The 18,930-nt window shown below is 40.5% G+C and overlaps 1 protein-coding gene across 1 annotated transcript in view; it reads left to right on the forward strand.

The window, feature by feature from the left end:
• ADAMTS3 (ADAM metallopeptidase with thrombospondin type 1 motif 3) overlaps positions 1 to 13,734 on the forward strand; it is a 119,759-nt gene extending 106,025 nt beyond the window's left edge. Inside the window, exons 16-22 of the mRNA XM_072336407.1 lie at positions 1,026 to 1,106; positions 2,728 to 2,891; positions 3,461 to 3,626; positions 4,371 to 4,503; positions 4,832 to 5,039; positions 5,762 to 5,879; positions 10,881 to 13,734. Of these exons, the coding sequence (XP_072192508.1) occupies positions 1,026 to 1,106; positions 2,728 to 2,891; positions 3,461 to 3,626; positions 4,371 to 4,503; positions 4,832 to 5,039; positions 5,762 to 5,879; positions 10,881 to 11,458 (1,448 nt within the window). The 3' untranslated portion in view covers positions 11,459 to 13,734. The remainder of the gene's footprint in view (positions 1 to 1,025; positions 1,107 to 2,727; positions 2,892 to 3,460; positions 3,627 to 4,370; positions 4,504 to 4,831; positions 5,040 to 5,761; positions 5,880 to 10,880) is intronic.
• Positions 13,735 to 18,930: the final 5,196 nt, after the last annotated feature.

Below are 18,930 nucleotides of genomic sequence, written 5' to 3' on the forward strand. Positions count from 1 at the left end.
GATGGTCAGTAAAAAGAGCATCAATTGCTGTTTTTTCAGACTCTCATCAGCCAAGTCTGTGACACTACGTATATGTGGCTCTTCATTCTTTAATAGTGGATCCAAGGAGATTCACCATAACTGAATATGCAGACATTAAAGGGAAAATACAGAAATATGAAGGTGTCATACACTCAGAGTGTTGCATCCTTATATCAAATTAATCAGATTCTCTTCAGTGGTTGTGAAGCTCTTGTTTAAAACTTGCAATAGAAGTGACTGCTGACAGGTTCTCAAGATGGATTTTAGTCTTCCTGAATGACAGTACTACATGCTGAACATTACACTAATTATTTAGATTGATAAAAAATTGAAATTTAAAATATGAACTACTTTCTTTAGGAACAGCTTTTTATTCTTAACTGTATAGAGTTGAATTCAGCCCTTTCATTTCATCTGTAATACTTGAATTAATGCATTTTACATTTGTAGTTTTGAATTGTTTGGATTAACTTCCATGTAGACAAGCCGTTCCTTATGTGTAGTGGCAATACAATTTACTACATCCACCTTTCTCCAGAATCATTGATGTCTCAAAAGTAAATGGGCACACTGAAGAGACATACGTATATCAGAACAGTAAGTAAACTCAGATCCTACAGTCTGGCTGATGAGTGATTTGGAAAAAAAAATTAACGAGGAAGAATCATTCTTCTCCCTTGTGTACTCTGAAACATTGGAAACAATTTTTTTTATTTTTTTTTGCCTGAGTTGTTAATTAATGTGACCTATAGCAGTACAGCTAATCAAGAGACAAATAGATTTGTAACTGGTTTCTCTTTCCTTCTGGAAAGAGGAAAAACACAAGGAGGTCCTGTCAAATTCGTTACAAAGCTATTTGATCAGTTCCTTTCTGACACTGCTTCTCAGTTGGTGGATGCCCCCTTCTGCAAGTAGAGGCTGGATAATGTAGAGTGCTCCTAACCATGGCTATTACTTTTTATTTCCTCCTCTGCTTTCTCCATTGGCTACTACACATGCCAAAGGGTACCTTAAGATGTTTGACATCCCTCCTGGTGCTCGACATGTGTTTATCCAAGAAGACGAGGCTTCTCCTCATTTTCTTGGTAAGTTCCTCCCTCAGGTTTGGCTTTGAGGCATGATGAGAAGCATGGGCAGTCATGCAGAGGAACCTGAGAAATGAGAACCAAGCTAAAGTAGTAAAGGTAAATTTCTGCATACAGAATCGCATGTTACAGACTGACGACATAAGCTTAGTAAACAAATTTATTTCTCATATGAATCCCTCAAAATATTAGGCTGATCCCAGTTTGCATGTTTACTAATAAAAGACTCTCATCACTCTTATTTAAATGACACTGTCAAGGTAAAAAAAAAAGATGCATTCTAGTAAGTGGATTCAGTATCTTCAATATCTTTAACAATCTTATTTGCTGCGGATTGCAAGCAACAGCTTTTTTGATGAAAAGATTGGGAAACCTGTGGTATATTTTCAGTCTCTTTCATTTTGAATTTTTCTACTGTAGGAAAGATCATATTGTTGTTATATCTGTTTGTATCTTGCTACTTATCACTGTCTAATGCTGAAGGGATTTTTAGCTTACACTGGAGGGATGAGGTCTTCCATTGATTTTGGCGTATATTTAATCAGTTCTTTATATGCTAGGGCAGTGTCTGAATTGTAAACTCTTCAGGCAGAATTACGTCAGTTATTAAAAAGTTAGTAAGAATAGAAAAAGAAATTTAAAAAACAACAACAACAAAAAAAAAAAACAACCACAAAAAACAGAAGGGAGGAAATAGTTTAGGCTGTAATAAAGCCCGAGAGAAAAACCTTTGGCTTTTGAGGTTTGAGGACTTCAATTTGGACTAAGCACAATGTGATAGTACCCCTGAGAGAATCACTTTTTTTGGCGGTAAGTGGTTTCACCACATTTCTAACTAGGTCCACTTCAAAACTCCTTCATTTGGACTCCTATAATAATAGGAGCATGTGAGGTGTTGGCATATTTTTAAATCACATTTTATGGCGATTTAGAAAAAGATGTACAAAAGAAATAAATGAGTCTGTCTCTAGATTTCTAATTTATTGGCTTGTAATCCAACCCTGACATGACCTGATTTTCAAAATGTGTGGCAGGAACTTCAAACAGTCTGTTTCCCAGAGGCTGAAATGCCTTGACTCTTTGCCTATTGATTTTAGCATCTGGCACACACATATGTATGCCAAAGAAACTGAAGTGTGGGGAAAAAGTGTCACTTTTATTATCTAAGGAATATAAGAAGTGCGTTTGTAGTCTGCTGAGATGTCTGTTACACTGATGGGCCTTCCCAGTAGTGTTGGGTTTGGTCTTCTGCAAGCAAGAAGGACGGGAGACTCTGGAGATTTGACCTGATTTTCTTGCTACTACCTATACTTCTTGGGAATGATGCCAGTATGGAAAAACATGCATATTGCATGTGAAGGGGTACTTTATGTGCCTAATTCATATGGATAAGGTGGTGCAAAATTGAATCAAATATGCAAATGCACCTATCATCAGACTGAAATTTGGTAGCTATATGAGGTGGCCTTGGAGGGCCTTTTCCTGCACAATTGCATCTACAGCACTTGTTGGTAGGATTTGTTCAAGAGGCTTTCTGTCATGTTTCCTGTCAAGTTTCACACAAGCCTCCATAGTTGGAGATGATAAGAGGCATGACTGTCACTCTTTTCAACCCTTTCAGCAATTAAGAACCAGGCTACAGGACACTATATTCTGAATGGAAAAGGGGAGGAAGCCAGATCCCGATCTTTCATCGACCTGGGTGTGGAATGGGAATACAATATAGAAGACGACATAGAAACTCTGCACACTGATGGGCCTTTGCATGATGCAGTGGTTGTCCTGGTAGGTTGTATGTCAAACAGTGGGAACATGGTGATTCTTTTACAGAAGTATGTAGCCAGCATAGAGGTTGTGCCAAGATTAGACCTTGGTCTGTAATGCCTCTCTGAAAGACCTTTGCAGATGAGACAGCTGACAGGCTAAAGCCCTTTCCTCACTAGCTGTTACTGTCCTTGGTAACATGGTGCCTGTTCATGCAGCAGTAATGTTCCAATACTGTGTTCTCAAATGTCAATGGGACACTTTGGACGAAAACAGGCATTATATGTCAAATGCTGCTTGCTCTCTTGCCAAGTGCATCACTGGGCCACAGTATCATTTCACCCTGATAGAGGTGTCCTACTTGGCAAACTAATAACTCTAGGATTGGAAAGGCATCTCATTTTAAACAGCTTTGTTAATCTTACTATTTTTAGTTATAGCTCTGAAGATGAAAAAGAAAAGTCTTTTTTTTCGCAATTAATTAACCAGCAGTTTGCATGTTTCCCTAAGAGGCTGTGATTTCTTTACTCTGCAATAGAATAACTAATAGTTTCAGTTTTCTACCCCTGTTTGCATTTGATTATTAATAGATCATTCCTCGGGAGAATGACACAAGATCTAGCCTGACTTACAAATACATCATTCATGAGGATTCAGTACCAACTATCAACAGCAACAACGTCCTACAGGAGGAAATAGATACTTTTGAGTGGGCGTTGAAAAGTTGGTCACAGTGCTCCAAACCCTGTGGTGGAGGTAAACAGATGATGTAGCACCCTCTAGTAATAAATGACAGATTACCAGAAGTGGAAGAGTAAAAGGTGGGGGAAGCGAGTGCTTTAGAAATCCTGGGCTTCCATTTTAGAAATAGCTTGTTATTTTGGGTGCCTAAGCTTAAAATATCTTAAGTGTTTGATTATTCAGAAGTGTCATACTTCTAGCCTAGAAAGAAAAAGTCTTCTTTAGATGTTTAATTTAGAACCGAAGGTCACTTTGAAAGTATGCACTCAGCCATGTTTTGCTACTGACCATTCACTTTGCTTACAGTGTGTTATTTCTATGCAAATAATGGGTAATGTAAATTTCTAATTAACTCCTATGTAGAGCAGTTGAGCAGGTAACTTGTTCAGGTAGCAAGAATGCTAAAATGACCTGGGTCTTGAGTTCATTCCCTGGTTTGTAAGTGACCTGCTGCTTGATGTTAAGGGGGTAATTTCTCCCCTCTTCTGCACCATGATCTGTGTGTGCAGTGCAGAGGTTAAAAAGTCTTAGGAGTCCCTTCTGTCCCTAAAAACCTACTATAGTGCCATGTTTTAAACAACATCCAAAGAGCACTCTGCAATAATATTATGCTGTCAGTGGAACAAATTGTGAGCACGTTTTAATACCTTGTAAATATCTGTCATGTAAAACCATTTAATTGTACTTGAAAGTTATCTTTAAACAAAAGCAGTTCTAACAAGAGTCTGTTTTTCCTAATTTTTCTGAAATATTTTCCAGGGTTCCAATATACCAAATATGGGTGCCGCAGGAAAAGTGATAACAAAATGGTTCATCGCAGCTTCTGTGAAGCCAGCAAAAAGCCAAAGCCCATTCGTAGAATGTGTAATCTTCAGGAATGCACGCGGCCTCTGTAAGTTGGTCATGCATAGGAATACAAATGGTTGCTCCTTGTGGTAGGGGTGAAAATGAACCCAAGCCGAATTTGGTAGGATGCTAATAGCTTTCTAGATTGGAGATCTTATGTAATAGATGCGCTTTGGTTTTTTATGTTTGTTTGTTTATTTTTTTCATCTGTATAAGATCTTGCTGAGTGTTTTCATCCCTCCTACCCTCCCCACACCACCTCCCACACAACCTCCCCAAAAAAAGCAAGAAAAAACAACGTGCTGACTGAACTGACAGCAGTTTGGATAATGATAAAAGTTGTGATGGTATTTTATTCCTTTTTTACTTTCAAGGTGGGCAGCAGATGAGTGGGAATACTGCACAAAAACCTGTGGGAATTCAGGCTACCAGATCCGCACTGTGCGTTGCATTCAGCCCCTTCATGATGGTGCAAACCGCTCTGTCCATTTCAAGTACTGTAGTGGAGATCGCCCTGAGAGTCGCAGGCCATGCAACCGAGTACCATGCCCTGCCCAGTGGAAAGCTGGGCCCTGGTCTGAGGTAGGAAAGCAGCAGTTGTGAATGAGTAATGTACCTTTGGTAACACCTCACACCTCTGATGCTGGAGCTGTGCCTGTGGTGAACATTCCTGCCTGTGCTGGTTGGAGATCTCCAGAACATGACAATCAGCAGTAGATAATGTCTTCCTGGCTCTTGGGCTTCTATAGCTCTCCTTAATTCTCTAGAAACATTGAAAATATCTACGGTGTGAAATACACAATCATGCAGAACAAATGTGGACATTTTGTTTTTGTTAACTTTCCAACTTTTCATTTCCCCACTTCTGAGGAAACTTTTTTTTTATACCAATGTGGACTTGCATTGGAGTCACAGTTTCTGCAAGTGTTAATATTCCTGTGATGTCCTAGGAACAAACACCTGAATGCTACAGCTAACACAGTGAACACTGAGATAGAATTCCATGCCTTTTTTGTTCCATTTCTGTTAAACTGACAAGGAATAAGCTATTGGAAGACTAAGAAGAAAAACTGATAATATACTCTAATAATAAATTTGATATTGCAGAAAGCAAGGACTGATGAAAATGCCATTCTCTTCCTTGACATATTTTTCCATAATGTCAGCCTTCACTAAAGCCCACTCTCAAAATATACTGCTGGAATATATAGCCTGATGTGAAACTAGCCCAGGGCTATTTTAGACACATTGACTATTGCGCATCGCTGTGAAATACCCTGAATTGTCTTGTGTCTGTCTCATAGTGTTCTGTGACCTGTGGGGAAGGAACCGAGACCCGGCAGATCATATGCCGTGCTGGTGACCGTTGCGATGGAGAAAAGCCAGAATCAGTGAGGGTTTGTAAGCTCCCTCCCTGTAATGGTAAGGAAACAAACTGATTGCAGCAAATGAGATGTAACCGTTCCTGTCTCAGCACAGTGTGTCAGTGCATAGTATGGTTCCAGGGTTAGAGACCTGGATTTCATACTTGAATGAACTCTGATGAAAAATAATTCACTTTATTTCATCCTGCCTGAAGTTTCAGTTCTACCTGGTGAACCTACTGTGTTGTTGTAGACTGGTTTCTAAGACAACTCAGAGCCTGTGCTTATGATCAGGTAGCGTACGTGCCACATTTGTACAGTACTGTGTTTTAAAGATACGACACTGCCTGGTGTCAACCACACAACCTTATTTATCTCTTGCATGCTAGAAAATATTTCATTCACTGGTGACCCTCCTGCTTCATTCCAGCTAATGGTGCCTTGTTTTTCAGTCCAGAACATTACTGATATTCTAGCTGAGGGTTATTTGTGCTGCTTACTGAGGCCCTCTCTTGTAAACATGTTAAAATAGGGGGTTGGAGATGTTAACCTAAGTTGTATTTGCAAAACTTTGTGCTGGAGATGAAGGTCTGTCCCAAGTAGACCCTACTTGACCTCTAGATCCCAGCATGAGGCCAGTTAAAGAAATCAAAATACAAATATAAAAAAATCGAGCCATGGGGTATCAGTAGGATTCCTGGGAATCTCATCACATTATTTTCGTAGAATTCTTAAACAGTTTTTTAGTCTTTTTATGAGCAGTATCAACAAAAAAAAAAAAAAAAAAAAAAAAAAAAATAGTCTTTGTTCCTTTGAGCCGTTAACTTCATTAGATTTTGGGTTTACTTGGTTTTTTTTTTAATCCTTCATGATAGCCCTAATATTCTGACCACTGGCTGGTAGAAAAAAATAGAAAAAAAAACTTCTTAGCAATTGCAGTATGTTTTCCTACAGACTGAATGTAACTGCTTGCCACAAGTCTAGTGAAAGTCTATGCGTTGCTCTTTTTTGTCTTCTGCTGCTGCCAGTGAAAGGACTCAAAGGAGAAAATGGTTCTGGGAGCAGTGAACAGTTAAGAGATTCTGCATCCACTAGGTGGGAGCAAATCACTATCTGTGTCTTTATAAACAAGTAGCAGATTTAAAATTATTTATTCATTGTGGACTGATTTTTCACTGATGATACAAATATTTCCAAAGCTAAAATAAGGGCTATATCTTCACAAAATGATTCAGATAGATTTGATCTTGTGCTTTAAGCATCAGCTTAAGAATCTCTATTTTAAGCATCAGCTGAGATTTTCTTTAATGGCCAGTTTTAAATTCCAGTCTTTCAGAATTAGGCATCACATAGTCTTACTGTGTCTCTTTCAGTCATACTCAAAGCCAACTGCCACTGACCTGTAAGACTTAAGATCTGCTAATATGGGAAATAAGCAATAGATGGCCTTGTACAGGCCCTCTTTAATCACACTGGTTAATACTCACTCTTCTTTTTGGTTCTTAGATGCTTAATACGTACCCCATCTTACTTGCCCCACTGAAGGATTTGTGAGGTCTTGTCTAAGTACTGCAGTTTCATAGCAGGGTTCTGAACTGCTAGATTCATTCCCTAAAGAAGGAGGATATATTACACCTTGCAGCAGCTTTAAAATAAATAAATAAGTAAAGTAATGGCCAAGGAAATGTACTGATCCATCTGGCCTTGCTGCAGCAAACCTACAGCACAACCTGGTCTTAATAAAAATGCTTCTAACTACAAGGGCCCAGGCAGCTGCATCAATCCAAGTCCCTCATACTTCTGACACAACCACAGATTACCTTGTGGATTCTGCTCCTCAGACGCACTGTACCAGCCTCTTTGAGTGCAAACCTCTCTGTTCTGCTCAGGAATTTGGGCCATAGCACTGGCCTTTTCTGTCTCTGCACTATGTAGCTGACAGTATTCTTTCAGACCAAATAGTCTGTCTTTTTCACCACACACTTCTAATGTGGTTTTTACCACACTCTATGTTTAGGGAGAATATTGCTAAAATATTGATATTATTCAGTAATATTTGTGTAGGTAAGCCCTTTATGCATGGAAAGTGTGGTAATAGTTTATTTTTAAGCTTGTATAGCTTTGGTTACTATTTTGATTTTCAGGGCATTAGACATAGCAAAACATTTGTCTACAGCAGATGTTTTTGACTAATGATTTATTATATAAATGCAGAATTGCTGATAATTTGATTCAAGTGGAACTGTGATGAACATTAGCCTCAGTTAGTGTGATTCTTTTTGTAGTATGAGGCACATTAACCTTCGTCTTCCGTTTCATTAGAAAACATTTGTCTGTGTACAGAAGAGCCACCACTTCTATCAGATGCCTCAGCAGAGATGACAAAAACTGATTTTATGGTACTTGCATAAATTGATGAACAGGTCCTTGGATAGACTTTTTATGAGCTATCTCTTCTTTGCAACACGTGATTTAGAATGCAAAAAAATCCGCCTGTTGTTTTAAACGTTAGTGCCTAAATATCAGAATCCAGCTCAAAGCAAGATTTCTCAGTGGGATGCTCTCACTCAGCATCCCGCTGGATGTACAACTACAGTGATCCTTTTGGTAAGAACTGCGTCACTTCTAAAATGCAATGTGAAATGTTTAAGTTAGTTTAAATTACTAGCTTTATCTCTAAAGATTCGCTAGGGAACCGATGCACTTTCTTGTGTCTTCTACTCTTAGTTACCGTGAAGCAAGTAACAAATTGTGAGAAGGAGGATTTTTACCGGGACCATCAGCAGAAGGATACAAGCACTTCCTTACTGAATAGGAAATTGTTGACTAGGTTGTGCAGAATTAACCTAAAAAATAAAAAAAAGGGATTATGTGAGTATGTAGCTCCAAGATTGTACTTATGGAACCTACTGGAAGTAGATAAGTACAAAACCAAATCTTTGCACTATCATTTGAGTCACAAAATCAAAGTTATTGCAAATCAATACCAGAAAAATTAGCCATTAGAAAACAGGACAAAAAAAGATGCTCTGCCACTATGGATTAGCAAAAATAATCATTCGCTCCTTTCTTTTTTGACTTTGTTTGTTACTTCAGGTCGTAACATTTGCTTTCACTTTCACATAGATACAAATCACAGTGTGTTAATGACTGTCACAATTTTCCAGATCAGATGATCTCATTTACGTGGAAGCATAATTATTACTTTATATATGATGCAAAGATTTGTGTTTCAATATTAGCTTTTCTAGTTTAGATGAATTATGAATGTAGCCCTTGAATTTCCCATGCTTATTCCTGCTGAAAATAGTCTTATAGTGCCTTCATGGACTACATATATTCTCAGGCAAAGCTGCAGGTTTAACTCAGGTTTGTCAAGAATCAATAAACATCTATCCAAGGAATCACATCAGGATTAGGAGCAAGGAAAAAATTTATATTATGTGCCAGAGTCATATAATTTGCTATTTATAAACAGCATCCCACAAGCCCACTGATGCAAGTGTGTAATTTCACTGAATTCAGTGCAATTAAACTGATCTACATTGATTGAGGGGTTGGACTACAGTTAGTATTTTAAAAAAGGAAAACTTGGTTGCCTAACATACTGTTGACATGTGGTAAGACAACATCTATACTAGTGAGAAAATATCACAGTACAGAAGGCTAATTTAATTTCAGAGCTTAGTAAGTGGCATTACGTGCCATCTGTTACTCATTGAAATGTTGACTGAATAATTGCTAACTATGAATGGAAGACACATATGGAACAGATATTCTCAATGGTCAGAGTTAGCTTTTGGCCATTTACATTATGGTTTTGCATACTTCTATTTTAAGTAAAATCCATCAGTACCATTTCAAATAAACTGTGGTATGTTAGGAAAAATCTGTTAATGGAAGTGTCCTGCTAGTCTCTTCCTAAAGTGTTTGAATAGTTACTGGATGCACCAAGCAATTTATTTGTCCTCATTGCTGGTTTTCTGTCCTGGGAAGTGTTACGTGTTTGTATTTTCCTCATCTGATTCTGCACTGCTGCTAAAGCCTTTGCACCTGATTTTGGTGGTGTAGGTAGTACAACAAATTGCAAGACTGGAAACATAAGCTCAATATTGCCACCAACTCTCAAGTGCTAGAAACTCAATGTTTGTCCAAGCTCGAGTGACACTAAAATGTAGAACTTTGCCTTTGAGTTCACATGATGGATGACACTGAAGAAGTCTGGGTATGGATGTACTCATAGCTCAGTATAAAAGCCTTATATTTCTTCTGACTCAGTGTGTTTTAAGGCTTTCCTCCCTGCCTTTTTTGATCAGCGTGACTGCTTCTCTATCCGTGCAACACAATTATCCAGCAAATGCTCAAAAAAAGACTGATGTTTCTGAGATCTCAACTTTGACTTCTTTAAGAAGTCTTCTTTTGCTTACTGAAAGGAATGCCTTGCATGATCTGAAGGCATCTTATATCTGACCTATCTGTTAGAAGCTTTCCATCACTTTCCAGTTATGTTTAGGTAACTGAAAAAACTAAGAAACATTTCTAACATTTATTTTAAGAGATGATGCAAAAGGCATCTTTGTGAGTTTGTGGAATTGTAGAAAATCCCAAGTTGGAAGGGACCCACAGGGATCACTGAATCCAACCCCACCCAAAGTAACTGCTTGGGATTTCTTTAAAGGAAGATGTATTTGTTTTTAATTTTATTGATAGATAATATCCTCAGGCTAGATTTGGGGCAGGTAGAATGACTGGTACTGGCTGTCTGTAGTCCTCCACAAACATGACTTTCCTCTGTTTGCTGCTGGTCTGCACAGAAGCCAATGTTTTCAAAGTAACTGATGATTTCTGTTTTGTTTTTTTGTTGTTGTTCACAGAGCTGCCTCTTTAAAGGGGCTGGTTTGTTTTCTGATGCTTCGTGAGTTCTTTTGTGGATGAAACATCTCAGACTAGCCCACCATTTTGGAAACAGGCATTATTTTATCAGTGCCCATCTAAATGCAGTACGAGTATTTCAGTGCTCTTCACTAGGTTTACAATCAGCATTGCGTTTGTTTTGCAGATGAGCCCTGTATGGGAGACAAATCCATCTTCTGTCAGATGGAAGTTCTTGCACGTTACTGTTCCATCCCTGGCTACAACAAGCTGTGCTGTGAGTCCTGCAGCAAGCGCAGCAGCACTCTCCCACCACCATTCCTTACTGAAGCTGCTGAAACTGAGGAAGAAGTGATGTTCGGCCAAAGTGATTTGCCTAGAGCTCTGGTGATGCCAACGCCTTTAGTCCCACATTATGCAGAGTTCCTGCCAGGGAGAAGGGGCCTGGGCAGGCTCCACTTCACAGAAGAGAATACAGACACACGTGTCTCTCCATCAAACACAAAGTCCAAGGGTGCTGAGTTTCCACAATGGAGAGTTCCTCTGGCAAGCAAGACTTCCAAGCTATTTGCTTTGCTCCACCAGCCACCTGCCAACGGTAGCAGTCTTGGTCCTCCAAATAACCTTGCTTTGGTCACAGCTGTTCCTGTGGTGTCAGCTAATAACACCGCAGTGGGTGCTCCTTCTCCATCAAGAACCTCACAGAAGCATGAGAAGCAAATTGACAAGAGATGGCCTTCGAGGTCCTCCACTGTGGAAAGATGAATGTGAATGCCACATGGAGAAGAGTTGCAGAAAGAAGCTTTGGTTCGCTTTGTGTTTCATTTCTTTACTTCTGGACACTACGGTGCATGCTGCTTTCCACAAGAAGGATGCTGCAGATCATCAATTAATTCTCCTTGTAAATATAAAGAACAAGAAGTGCTGGTTCACTTTTGAGTTGCTCCCATCCTCCTTCCATACTGTCATCCGCATAGCTTGAATGCGTTGGAGGAAAGCACCAAAGAATATTCCTAACAGTGCACAAAAGTTGCTGAGGGCATCAGTCAAGCTCTAGTACAGGGAGAGTGGCCATGTCCTCAGTATTTTTGTTTTTAAACCCTCACATGTAGAAAACACCCCACTACAAGAAGTACCAAACGTTTACATGATACAAAATACTTTTGCAGTGGAACAACTGAATTAATGAGACTTGTTTTGCTAATTTATCTATATAAATGAATATTGTATGAGCAAATTTGCAGCTGTTGTGTAAATACTGTATATTGCAGAAAATCAGTATTATTTTTAAGAGTTTTGTGCTGTCAGACAACTGTTTACGTATGTTACATTCTGGACAATTGCAAGGTGCCTGCCATTGAGTACTGCCTTATTTACATTCCACAAGTTGATTTTTTAAGCAGCATTGTCATAAAAGCATAAGTTCCATTTTCGTATGAATTACATCTACTGACGCTAGGAAAGAGTTTGTTGTTTGATTGTTCCTTAATATCAACAATGTGATGCTTTCTTTTCAAATAGAGGGAGGGGAAAAAGAAGTATAATTCTAAAAGTATGAGTCTGCTTATTGCCACCTGCCCATTAAAAGTTGGTTCAGACATTTTAGTGTAATTCCAGTCACAGGTTGGAAAAATGCTTTTACGTGCCTGTGAAATGAACACTGACACCTGCAGCCTACACTGAGCAGGCATTGCTTTGGTTAGGAGTTGCAGTGCTGTCCCTTAAGTCTCCTCTTGCTTAAGAGGTCAGACCAGTGTAGGAAAGCATGTATATACTGTATATACATGTACATAAGTACTGTAATATTCACAAGTCAAAAATGAGTTGTGTTTTCCAGACGATCCAGTTGTTCTTTTATGAAGCTAAAAAAAAGCATCATAGTGGTAGCACCAAGAAGAAATAGCTGTGGCAAGACTTACAAGAGATTATTTTTTTTCCTATTGGAAGCATTGGTTTAAAGGTGAGAGAGATATTTATTTTTCAGCATGGTTCACCTCAAAATCTCCACAAGCACAATGCATCTGACTGCAATAATGTACTAGTGACTTATGTCAATAACCATCTTGTTCACAGTCCACCCAATCACACTCTCTCCTGTGTGTTGCTGTAAAGTACATGTATATAGGATTGAGAACTAAAGATATTTATTAAAAGTTGAATTCTTGATAGTATTTTATGTACTAAATATTTACACTAAGGGCAGTTGACTATCCTTTTTTGCCAAGATAAAATAGATGTAACTAGACACTTGTACATGCTATGTCATATGGATAGAACAGAAATTTAAGCTAACTAAACTACTGTAGAGAAATTGTTGATCTTATTCTTAAAAATAATAATAATAAAAAAACTATTTGACTTTTTTTTTTTTTTTTATTACAAGCATCTTTTAATTTCTAAGTAGGATATTAAATATTCATGTGCAATTTTTGCTTCCCCATGAGAAGTCCTCACGATTGCCCTATTTGAAAGAACAGCGGATGTGTGCCTCTAACATACTATAAAACAGTAGGATTCCAAATTAGGACTCCAAAGGTTAAATTCTGGAAAGAAACTTCTGAGGTGATTATGCATAATCACTGGATGACGAGGATAATGTAAGGATGAAAACTATCGTCAGAAGTCTTTTATTGTAAATGAAATTTAAGAAGATGAATCCTGTTGAGGGGAGTATGGGGTCACCACACATCTCACGTCGTGATGTGCATTATCTAACCCACTGTAGTACTGACTCGCCACCTCTAAAGAATTGCTGCTACCTTTCTGCAAGGCTTTTGAAGGTCAAAGAAATTAGCATTAAATATATTGTGCAGACAAACCCTGAGCCTCAAACAGACAAATGGGGTGTGTTTTGTTACTTGGAAATTTCCAAAAGGTCGAAGTCTCTGTCTTTATCTTCTACATACATACAGCGTGGGTGTAGATAATCGTTGTACCTTTTTGCTTTCTTTTCTACCAAGCTACTCTCTCTTTCATTAAAGTGTACACTACTGATCCTGTTTGTTGTATTGGGGAGCATGTAGCAATAAAATCTTTAAGATAACAAGGCTTTTATCCATGATTTTCTTATTTTATCCTTTACAAAGTGAAGGAATACGTACATCCCCAAACTTCACTCTCTTGAAAAAAGCTCTTTTCCCTTCATATGTATGTTGCATCTTCAAAACCTATTACAAAATTCTTGTAATTTAGGATTAACAAAACTGAACACGCAGAACAAGACTTTCTTTACACGGTGTTTTTATATGCCATGCACTTCACGGAGTTCACATCAGTGAAGGTGGCGTGAGGGACTTCAGAGCCCTCTGTGGAGGCTTATGCTTCTTTCCGAGGAAAAACAGTTGCCTTCAGTACGTCTTTCTCTGGAAAACAGGTGTAAATCACTTCCAGGTTCCTGTGACTTATGGAAGGGGGTACTAATAAAAATCACTGACAATAGGATATAAAAGCTGTTTAAAACTGAAGAGTGGTTTCTGAGTCAAAGCAAATGCATTTTGAAAGTTCCTGAGTGGTTTGCTTAATCCCCTACGCCACTCGGAGTAGATTAAACTCATTCAGATGTTTCCAAAGTCCTGATGCACTTAGGAAGTGGAATGAATCATTAGTGAAGAGGGGCTAAAAGCACTGTAATTAAAACTCCCTTGTCGGATACACATACGCAACTTGCCCAGACTTCTGCAGTCATATGCACGTGTAACACTTTCTCACATCTGAAATATTAGAAACAGCACATTTACAGAAGCCTCAGCCTTTGCTTTTAAGATGTTGCATGCTACAAAAAGAACTTGCTCAGCCATGTCTGTCTTTTGAGCGCTTCCTGTGACCCTTCCAACACTTGGGAAGTTCCTCCTGAACAAATGTCTAACATCGTTGGAAGTCTGTAACAAAAATTCTTCTCCGGAACACGCAAGCATAGATAGAATAGAGGAACTATGACGTTGTACTCACTCTGAAGGTGGATAGCAAGGACCAAGCAGAGTTGAGTATATGGCATTGTGAAGGAAGATACGCCAGCCCTTTCCTAGAAACAGGTGTTCACAGTGGGTGTGAAATTGAATATGGCACTGACAGAGCTGGAATACAAAAGGAAAGAAGGTGAAAGATAAAGGATTTGCTACCGGATGATTTCGCCTTTGAATCAGTTCTAGGAACTCTGGAGTGCTCCTGTCGCAGGGGCATATCTGAACCACATTTGAACTCCATGTTGAAAGGAGTACAGCAAATTGCACCCCAGGGCAAGCTGACTTGCTGAAACGATGCGTAAGAGAACAATACTGGTGACTGAGTTGTTGGTTCCCAAGAGTTTAGAGAGGACTTCTGCAGAGTGCTGTTGGTCAGGGCATTGTAGGACACCACCTCTGCTACTCCCACATGCTCTTCTCTCCCTCCCTCCAAGATGCAACATGACTGTGCTCCGCCACAAAACAAACATGCCATACATTGATTTCCATCTGCCACACAAAGACTTTAGGAAAAGAGAGCTGTCATGGACAAGTGCGTGTGCACTTTTGCGAAAGGAGGAAATAAAAATGGACTTTAAGTTCAACTTTTTCAAATTCTTTTTTATTACATAGTCTTAACTAGTGGAAGAAAATGGAAGTACCGAGGCATGGCATGACTCATTTTAAGCAAACAGAGCTTCAGAAGGAGGCCGTGATTCCTATTTCCCAGGCTGCTGGATTACACTGCAGCTGCAGACTGACTTAATCTGTCATCCTATGGTGTTTATTATCTTCTGCTAGTAGATGAAGCATCAATACCTTTGCATTGCATAGTTCTTTGGAAGCAGAGATTATAGTGTCCTGATGGACAGTTAGATCTCACCTGCTGATGTGATAGTGTATGTACTTGGTTTTTCACGCATGGAAGAAATGGTGCATGCAGGTGAAGGTAATTAGAAAATCAGCATGTAATTAGAGCAGCCTGTGATACTGGGAGGAGGTTCCCTTCCTAACTCAACAGCAAAATACAATCACTCTGCATTATGCGCGTATTTCCTCACAAATGTTTAGCTGCCGTACAAACACTGAGATACTGCTTGTAGACTACTTGATATTTCTAAATCCATAATTTACTTGTATAAAACACACTTTAAAGCACCTGAACTAAAAGCATTAGTAATGGTGTGGAGTTACCGAGTAAAGGATCCGTTTCTTTCTCTAAATAAGCGGTTTAAAGAAGAACTGCTATTATCCTTGCAGAACGTAGGTGTGAAATGGTCTTTCCTGGGACTTCACTGTACAAAATGTGTCTGAAAGAGCTGCTAGTGAACATTCACTATAAGTCAGTAGCATGGCCCATGCCTGCCATGACTTTGCAATTCACATTGCAAATAATCCATCTGTGAAGACAACGTGTGTTCTGGGTGTTCATCTGGTGGGGGGGGAATGAGACAAAGGAGAAAGAAGAATATTTAGCATTTTGGAAGAACAGCCGTGAGAGACAAGCTCTCCACCGGTGCGAGTTTTGAAGTCTACCAGGGCTGCAGAGAAAACCTTGCAGATGAAGAGATGGTTTATCCAGGTGCTTCTCTAGCTATAGAAGAGCCTTTGAACAAAGACAGACCAACTCCCCCACAGGTTTGAACAGCAAATTCAGAGCAAGCAATGACAGAGAAGGAACATTCCCACACACAAACCCCTCAGAGCTGCCTCTAGCAGCCATGCCTGCCCTCCAAGATCCACCTCCCTACAGCTGTTACCAATGGGCCATCAGATGCAGGAGGCACACCTGATTGCTCTGCCTGCAGCCATTCCTAATAGCCTCAGGTCATAACAGCCTGAGCCAGCTCCTCAGCAGCTCCAGGAGCACTGCGGTACGTGTAGGGTCCTTCAGATGCAAGTAGCAGCAGATGGAGCCCGGTGGCTGAGGTTAGTGATGGGGGGGGAGGGGGGGAAGGAGTGGGTTCTGAGCTTTGGCCCCATCTTGGAGTTTCAGATGGGCTTTGTGCTTCTCCCTTGATAAATGGAGGCTGAATTCTGCTTTCTTGGGGCTTGAAAGCAGGCTTGAGAACTGGGGTTAAGTGCTGTGCTTGTAGAATTTGGATCTAGCCTTGCTTGGCTGGCTTGGGGGTTAGGAAATACTGGCTTCAAAAAGGCTCCTTTAACAGCTCACAGCGTGGATTAAGTCATGTGTTTTGGGGGCTCAGAGCCTAGCTTGTTTGGCAGATGTTGGGGCTCAAACTTCAGGCTGAGTTATGTGCTTTTCAGTCTTCATACTGGGCTCATCGGGTGCTGGAAACGAAGGTCGAGTTCTGTGTTTTTTAGGACTCAGAAGGTTCGTTTGTCCAGTTTGGGGGTACGTGAGTGGGGCTGAGGCGGAAACAAAAGCAAAGCCGCAGGTGAACGGCTTCGGGGCACTAGTAATACAGCTGGCCGAGAAGGTCGAGACCCCAAAATGGCTGCAGCGCTGGCTCATAACGCGCCCGTTATCCCGGCAGCCCGTCGGCGCCACCTGGTGGCTGCTTCAGGAACTACAGCGAGGCCGATGCCTCGGGACCTTCTAGAAGGCTCGGAGGTAACCGCGAGCTTGTCGCAAGGCTCGGCCATGAGGGCGGACGGATGTGCGCTGGTCCGTCGTCCATCGGCGCAGAGGGAGCGCTGGATTGCCCGCTGCTGCCTGCGAGGTGCCCGTGGGTTTTAATAGTGAGTTACAATAAAGAGAACTTTACTTTCCTAATGGTAAGGAGAGGTTAATTTTTCCAGGGTTGTCAAAGTAGCCTCTTACAACAAAACTATCCCACGTGGGTATCTTTAATTCATGACTTGGTCCTGCCTTAAGAAAGGGGATGTTTGATTGTGAGTGCTTGGGAAATACGAATAGGTTTTTCCTTTTATTTGAAGCGCTCAGGTGAGAACGAAGAGCTGTTTATGCTCTACTTAAAAGCACTTAGATAGGAAAATTGGTGCGATGTTATCTCTTTCAATCTACTTTCTCTCACTTATATTCTAGCTGTAAGGCTAACATCGGACTGAGGACTGTATAGCAGCTTTTCCTGCTCGCCTGCATGCATCCCAGATATTGTCTAGGTATCTCATTAGATGATTTAAGTGACATGAATTACAGAGCAAGCAGAAAAGTGTTGTTAGTCATCAAGTGTTTCCCAGGTAAATGCGAACAGCCTCTCTTCTGGAGTTAGCCAAGAGTGATAGCTACTCTGGAAAGAAAGGAAGTATTGAAGGAGGGGAGACAAAAGACTAATCGAAGGCAGTTTCCCAGTGCTTTAGAGAACTTGTGCTTGAGCTGTCTTCACTGTGGTTAGCCTCTTTCTGTTGACTCTTTTATGTACTTGGAGACACTTCAGTGTCTTTTGGTTAACTGAGCGAGTTGTACTAGCTAGAGTAGCTGGAGACCTTTTTGCTGCCCTGAAAATAGTCTTACATCCTTTCAGCACTGTGCTTGCACTGTATAATTATAGAACAAAGCATTAGCCCTGGCGAGGATGCAGCTGCCAGTGGGGGCTGTGCCAGCTGAGAGCACTGCATGTAGTTGATTTCCATCTCCATCTTCCCAGCTGGGAAGAGGAAGAATCCTGCTTTGCCTTGGCATGTAGTGTTCTTTGTGGCAGTTACTGCAGCGCAGAGCATTTAGGAAGCCAGCGGTGCTTGGGGTTGTGCTGTTTGATATGCAGACAAAATCCAAGCCTCTTCCCTTTTGGATTCTTACATTACTGCTCAGTTGCCATTAGCAGTTTGACTAGCAGGTGTTTGTGCTGAGTACTAAGAAAAGTACTGTACCCACAGGAGAACTGTCTGGAAATGGGAGGAGAGCTAAGTGGCAGTGAGGAGAAATGCAGTCTGTTAGGAAGGGTGTTCTCCCAGGCCTTGGTCATCCTAAGCAGAGACAAGTGCATGATGGACAGGGAAGGGTGGTGCGCTGCAGGTTGTACAGTGTAGGTTCTCTGGCCTTGACTGAGCCTTCACAGTGTTGTGAGTGTCCCAGGGAGGTCTTGGTGACCCTCTCTGTGGCCTGAAGTAGGAGCTAGTGGCTTGGAGCTGTCTTTCTAGTCAAAAATGTGCTGTGAAAGCACTGCTATGGGTTTGTTCATGTTTGTTGTGTAGTCTAAACACAAGTGAATAGGAGCTTTGTGTCCATTGCCTGTTTGGATAATGGATAGGAAATGGACATCCCAGTCCCACACTACATGTTGAAGTATCATGTAGTGCTGTCAGTTGCAGTGAGTAGAAAAACAATTCTTTGTCTCATGTAGCTTGGCAGCTGTTTCTCTGTGTAGTCTA

Source organism: Excalfactoria chinensis, chromosome 4 (genome assembly GCF_039878825.1).
Source record: "Excalfactoria chinensis isolate bCotChi1 chromosome 4, bCotChi1.hap2, whole genome shotgun sequence".
NCBI classification, from domain to species: domain Eukaryota; kingdom Metazoa; phylum Chordata; class Aves; order Galliformes; family Phasianidae; genus Excalfactoria; species Excalfactoria chinensis.